The 7,374-nt window shown below is 39.9% G+C and overlaps 1 protein-coding gene across 1 annotated transcript; it reads right to left on the bottom strand.

The window, feature by feature from the left end:
• Window positions 1–1,372: 1,372 nt before the first annotated feature.
• Window positions 1,373–2,338, bottom strand: OR51G1 (olfactory receptor family 51 subfamily G member 1). The gene has a single exon (XM_014842104.1). The coding sequence runs from the start codon at window positions 2,336–2,338 to the stop codon at window positions 1,373–1,375; it is 966 nt and encodes a 321-aa protein (XP_014697590.1).
• Between the last annotated feature and the right edge of the window lie 5,036 nt (window positions 2,339–7,374).

Here is a 7,374-nt window from a genome sequence, read left to right on the forward strand (position 1 = left end):
ATAGACTGAGTGGCTTAAAGAACAATTATTTCTCACAGTTCAGAAGGTCGAGAAGTCCAACTTAGGTGCCAGCTGATTGGGTTCTTGGTGAGGGCTCTCTTTCTGGTTTGCAGACAGCTATCTTCTCTCTGTGTCCTCACATGTTGAAGAGAGAGAGATCATCTCTCTTGTGGTTCTTCTTATAAGGACACTAATCCTATTCATGAGAGCTCTACCTTCATTAATTATCTCCAAAGTCTTCACTTCAACATACCATCACACTGGAGATTAGACTTCAATATATGAATTTAGGGGGGACACCTTCAGTCCATAGCATGGACTTTTATTTTTCTTCCGTGTTCTGGCAGTTGCTTGTCCTACATCTTGCTTGATGTTGTAGGAAAGAGACAATAATGAAGAGAAGAACACAAAATGAAGAGAAACTATCTCTTCTCTTCAAGGAAAAATCTTAGCTAGGAAGATAAGACTGTATCCATTAATTTATCCATTGGTTCCCAAATGTGTTGATTTATTCAAACTATTTATGTTAAACCACTTTAAGCAAATCTCTCTATATATGTATTCCTTTACATGTGTGTATGTATGCGTGTGTGTTGTTCAATATGGCTGGACACAGATATGAGAGAAACATCTTGCAAAAAATATAAAATATGCATGCTTTTCTCTCTCTTTTTTAACCTAGTAATATACAGAATAACCAAAGAAAGAAATCAACTCCCTTGACTAGTTACTCAGATGGCGAGTGATTACTCTAAACCTCAATTACCTCTTTTGAGGCTTAGCTATGATTATTGTTGTGAAGTTTTTCCAACTGAATACCTTCCCTCAAACTTCTGGGGGCATCTTCTCCTTTTCTTAACTTTGTAGCTATGTGCTTAGGAAGCACTCTCATGAAAAGTCATTAGCTGGGGTGTGGGTGTGTGCATGTGTAAATCTAGAAAAATGATAATTATAATAAAGTAACATAAAATAAATAAATTTAAAAAATGTAAATCACTGATCAGATTCCACTGCCCAGAGGAATGAAAGATGAAACTTGTGTACTCTTGAATTTTTTCAAATAATAATAGTTAATATTTGTTGAGAATTGTTATGAGTCAAGCACTGTGTAAGAGATTTACATGAATTATCTCATTTAATCTTCACAATATCCCTATGAGGAAGGTGTTTTAATTATTTCCATACTCGTTCTGCAATTGAGGAAACTAAAGAACAGAGAAGTAGGTAATTTTTACCAAGGTCACACATGAAATATGTTGCATAGTTAATTGCTTTTTTGTTGATAGTTGGGAGTTTATTATTTTGCACAGCATGGCTGAAACCAAAAATATCTATGGGCTTTATGCCCAAAACTTCCTCCCTTCACCTTAAACTAATCCTGCCAAAAACACCTAAGTGATTTTATAAACTCAAACTTCTTAACGATGCGTTGGCGGATTTGCTTGGTCTTGATGCTGTAGACAACGGGGTTCATGAGAGGTGGTACCAGCAGATACACATAAGACATGAGGATGTGTACAATGCGGGGCAGATGTTCACCAAAGCGGTGCACAAGAGACAAGCCAATCATGGGGATGTAGAAGAGTAACATAGCACAGATGTGGGAGACACAGGTGTTGAGGGCCCGAAGTCGCTCCTGGCGGGAGGCAATGCTTAGTACGGTGCGGAGGATAAGAGCATAGGAGAGGAAGATGAGCAGTGAGTCCACACCTACAGTGCAGGCCACAACAAAGAGCCCATAGATGTGATTGACAATGATGCTAGAGCAGGCCAGCTTCATGATCTCTAGGTGCAGACAATATGCATGGGCCAGCACATGGGAGCGGCAGTACCGAAAACGCTTAAGAAGGAATGGCAGGGGGAGGATGAGCAGGGCACTTCTAAGCACTGAACTCAGTCCCATCTTGACAATACGTGTAGGTGTCAAGACTGTGGAGTAACGCAGTGGGTTGCAGATGGCCACATAGCGGTCAATGGACATGGACAATAGAACTGAAGACTCCACTAGAGACAAGGTATGGATGAAGAAGAGCTGAGTGAAGCAGGCAGGGATGCCAATCTCTCTGGCATCAAACCAGAAGATGCCTAGCGCGGTGGGCAGTGTAGAAAGGCAAAGGCCCAAATCTGTGAGGGCCAACATGGCCAAGAAATAGTACATGGGTTCATGGAGGGTGACATCAGTACGGATGACATGAAGGATAGTAAGATTTCCTACAATAACTGTCAAGTAGATGGAGCAGAAGGGGATAGAGATCCAGCCATGGAGATCTTGAAGACCTTGAAAGCCCGTCAGGAAGAAAGTAGCTTTGTGGAGGCTGCTATTATAGAGGATTATCATAGTTTTACAATCTTGGATTCACCAATCTGCAATATACAATGGTATTCCTGGAGAGTGACAGGACTGAATTCTCACTCTTCTTCTATGTGTCCTGGGACCAGTGGAGTCATGAAGGCTCAGCAGATGAAACAAGAAAGAATCTGGGGACGTGATCTATTAGCGTTTTCTGGATGGTCTAAGAAAAGGATTTTTATAGGCGATTTCTGTCATCCGTGGATGCCACGTGATTCAGCCTTATGGTGCTATGTCCACTAGTGCTGGTCTCTCAGTGGTTTAACGAGGTAACCTCAGATGGCGCCTTTTTCACGTGTTCATTCCTGAAAAATAAATCTCCAAGTCAATCACCAAAGCATTCAGAATATATATCATATAAATGGGGAGTCAGTACTGAACACCATTTTCCTTAATTATCTACTAGGATCAGGTGCATATCATGTGCCTTCAAATGTATTTGTAGGTTGGCTGGGGATTGTGTTTCATTACCCAATGCCTAGCCTGCAGGAGAATGCAGAAGAAGCATTGAGTAAATATTTGTTGAATTCCTTGAACCTGTAACTTGTGATCAGAGTGATGTCTTTCTTGAATCTACATAAAAGCTTTTGGTGGCTGAGGAGGCAGATGGTGGTGTGCAAATCTGAAGTCTGGAGCTGAGAATGTCTGAGAAGAAGCAGGGTCTTCAGAAAACAAATGATTCTGGAAAAGGGTGCTTTTAGGCTTAGTTCTGAGAGATACTAGGAGAGATGTGTGTTTCCAACATCAAGGTGGTTAAGCTGGGGCTAGATGTAGAGATGGCCATGCATAAGAGGTATTCATCAGATCTGAAACAGAAAAGAGAAAGAGAAACCTAAAATGGCCAGGAAAATCCCCTAATCTTTAGCTTACAATGAGGAAATTATTCTTAAGGCTTTCAGAATGAGCTGTGCCTCTGGGACTTGGATCAATATGACACACAACAGTAGGTCTGTCCCTATGAAACCTGAACTGGGCTCTCCTTTTCTTCTGCCTTTGGAATTTTTATTCAATTACGTTTATTGCAAGCCACACTCTAATGGATTCTATGTATATTAATATGGTGTGGCTAGTATAGTGTTTATCACATGCATACAAAGCTTAATATAGCCAATACTTATTTTAAATGTTATGTGCCTGTCATCTTCCTAAGTGTCTAATGTATCTTATGTCATTCAACTCTCACAATAATCAAATGAGATAGGTTCTATTCTGAGGAGCATATTACGGATGAGAAAACTGTGGTACAGAGATATTTCAGAGCAAGTAATGGTTGAAGACGGAATTCAAACCCTGGAAGCATACTCCAAAGTCTATATTATTGTCCTATGTAGTATTTCTTCCTTTTACTACATAGCATTTTAGTTCTTACAAAAGTCAGACAATTAAAAATTAATCAATTAAAAGACAAAACAAAACTGTAATTCTCATATGTTGGCACAGTTATGGATAGTTATTTCCATTATATGCATAAAAGATGGACCAGGATGGATAACAATAGAAAGAAAACGCATTTTGGGGACTGAGTTCAGTTTGGGGCATGCTGAATGTAAGCTTAAAATGGGACTCCTGGGGAGAGCGTCTAGAGGATATTCTGTGTAGCGAGCTCTGGTTTGAGTGAGGGCTTGAAGTACAGGATGGCTCCCATGAATATGGAGAAACTTGCTAGTAGATGCTGTGTGATAAGGAAAGACAAGAGCTCAGTTCATAACACTGGAGAATACTTTAAATAATAGTAGAACATAAAATTAGAGCTAGAAGAGAGACAGAGAGCGGAGAATCAGAGAAACAGTATGAAAACGTAGTGTATAATATCACTAAATTCAAGTCATTAATGTTGACTACAAAAAAGAGATAAAGGAGGATGAGAGTTTATAAAAAGGCATTGCACTTATGATGCTGAGGTCATCATTGATTTTTCAAGGGACATTTTAATAGATTGGAGAAAGATTATAAGGGCTTAAATGATCAGTGGGTGAGGAGGAAAAAGAGTGTACTTTATTTGTAATTTTTCTCCAAGAGAAAATCTATATGATGAACAAGGATATCAAACATTTTAAGGACGAGAGACGGGAAGTTGAGGGTACTTTTTCAAAAGGCTTTTTTTTTTTCTCAGTAAGGTACAGGGACATTGAAGGACTGAGGATAAAGAAAGAAGAAAAGTCCATACCCAGCTTTTGCCATTCACACTTGAAATCAAAACAAGTAAAAATAAGAAAATAATGCAAGAATTACTATAATAATAAATTCTCTCTTGTTTTATGATTCCAAAGGAGAAAGAGAAAGAGAATATAAAGAGTTGCAGCAAGAAAAGAGGGAAAATGAAGAAGAAAGGTGAAGACTTGGAAAGAAGATGGGCTGTGAAGGAAAAAAGGACTATCATAGGATTTGGAGATGCACTGTGGGTGGAATAGGCAACGATGCAATCTTGCTCTGATGTTGAGAGAGAATGGCAAGAGAACTTTGAAAAGGAATGATAACGAAAAAGGGAAAAAAATCCATTGATTAAGAGGAAATGTAATCAAGAGTTTAAGTACATGTGTGGCTTCTCAGCCAGCAGACTCACAGTGAATCTGGTTTCCATCCACAGCACACTGAGCCATTTCAGAGATATTGCAGAACAGAAGAAACACTTTGAGGTCATCTATTTCACTAATCTACCTCCAGATAGGGAAGGATCATTCTTCCTGCTTAGTGGGAAGTTTCATCCATAGTACCCTATCCCAGTTATTAGCTCCCCTTCCAAGTATATTCCTCGAATATTATATTTTGGGTAGGGGTAAGAGGCAAGTGTGCCAGGTATGGAGATGCAAAAAAAGACCAAAGCAAATCATAACTAGCACTGCAGAGATGGGATTTCTGTGTCACTAGAGCCTTGCAACTCTGGCACAGATTTGGAATCTATTCGTAATAAAGTTTGCTGAACAAATGCATGAATGAAAGGATTAAAAAAAGATGAGAAGCAGTAGAGATTAAATAAAATAATATTTAGTGCAGCAGCCCCACATTTTCTTCTCAAAGGCACTCACCTCCCGATTAATGGATCAGAGAAGTGTCAGCTGATTCCTCCACTAGACTAGGTCATACACCCTTGATCCTCCCTTCAGCTCTAATTTATTAGGATAATGGGATGTCATCCAGGTGTCTATGGCAGAAACAGAGGAGAGATGTGCTGAGCAGTGATTTCAATGACTCCCTCTGATCCTTATTCCTCATATAATTGCACACAAAGGTGCTTTAATATCCTTCACATCTACATAGGTGACAGTCTGCAAAATTACTCCCAAGGACAATTGTGACCTTATATTAGCATAAAGCTTGATTGTTCCAAAGCACTGCTAAATCCATTTTAACATTTAATTATCATAATACAGTTTAAGGCAAGAAAGGTAGAGATTACAAATTTCAATTTTAAAGATAAAGAAACTAATGCTCCGAATATGAGAAAAGAGATGAGAGGCAGCAAGAATTAAACCAAGTGATTAAATTTTTTACAACATCACACACGGTGAAAAAGCTAGGACTAAAACCCCAGGCCTCCCATCCCCAGTGCATCTGCCTCTCAAAACTTCCTTAACTAATTTGAAGTGGGGATTTAGCAAGTCGCTGAGACTGAGAGCTCCGTGCGTGGTCCTGGTTATATGTACCCCAGTTATTTCTGTGTTCCTGGCTGTTTCTATGATTCTCCTTATATTGCATACCTGAGCACCAATGGCTGGAGAGAAAAGGACTTGGAGTGCATACTTCCAGTCAGAATTCAGAATAGTTGATAGCTCAGCTACAAGAATATTCCCTGCTTGAAACACAGGGTCCTTTTGAAGAGCCCAACAGCTTCTCTCCAGAGGCCTCTGCTGAGGCTGAGAATTCCCTGAAGAGTTCTCAAGACTCTTAGCTGAGGAAGGAGCCCATGAGAGGCTGAGAAACCCCAATCCTGTATGTGGGCAAGGGATATCTTCAAGATATTAGGATATTTCTAGTTAAGGATTTCATTTTCTGAAACTGTACGAGAAAGGCATAGCTAGGCCTGGAGAGCAGTATTGCAAGAGAGTGTTTTGCTTCAGATTCAGATAAAAGACAAAATTGATTTCAACCTTATCTCTGATACTTTCTAACCATGTGATCATGCCAACCTAGGACGAATTACTTAATCTCTAAGAGAGATTATTTCCTTATATCTCAAAAATGGAATATCTCGACTCTATTTTTTTTTTTAAGATTTTATTTTATTTTTTCTCCCCAAAGCCCCCCAGTACACAGTTGTATATTCTTCGTTGTGGGTCCTTGTAGCTGCGGCATGTGGGACGCCGCCTCAGCGTGGCCCGATGAGCAGTGCCATGTCCGCGCCCAGGACTCGAACCGACGAATCACTGGGCCACCTGCAGCGGAGCGCGCGAACCCAACCGCTCGGCCACGGGGCCAGCCCCTCTCGACTCTATTTTTATACAGACCCGGGTACTATCAGGCATTCTCACAGGTTTGAGTCGACTGCTAGTGTAACTTGGTTTGAGTTTAGGGAGAAGGAAGGTCCTCCTTGGCCTTCAGTCTTAAACTATAGGTTTCTCAATTACTTTTAGCCATTCCTTGTGTTTTCTCCCTTGAACATATGTGGTTGGGTCATAATTCAGAAACTTGTACCCAATGCCAGTTTAATACTTTCAAATAGTTCATCAACCCATTTTAACTATCAACATCTCTATCAAGAGTTCTTCCAGAATTGGTTTAAACAACTGGAGGAGACACCTGAACCGCATAGCTGATATTTAATGGATTCTCAGTAAATACCATTATTCAAATAATTAACTGAGTGACCATGATTCTAGTTTGTCAAGAAAGGGCCTAATTTACACTTATTGTCTTGGTTTACCAACCAGTTTGGAATTGGGAACCAGTCCCCTATTTTTTGTTTTATCACAAAGTGTTGTAAACAGCTATAGTAAAATGGCTGGGATGGGTTGCTAGATCTTCACTTTGTACTTCAAGTTTCTGCTACAATTTCACCCAATGGTCTGTGTGATGCATGTGTAGTG

This window comes from Equus asinus, chromosome 20 (assembly GCF_041296235.1).
Source record: "Equus asinus isolate D_3611 breed Donkey chromosome 20, EquAss-T2T_v2, whole genome shotgun sequence".
NCBI classification, from domain to species: Eukaryota; Metazoa; Chordata; class Mammalia; order Perissodactyla; family Equidae; genus Equus; species Equus asinus.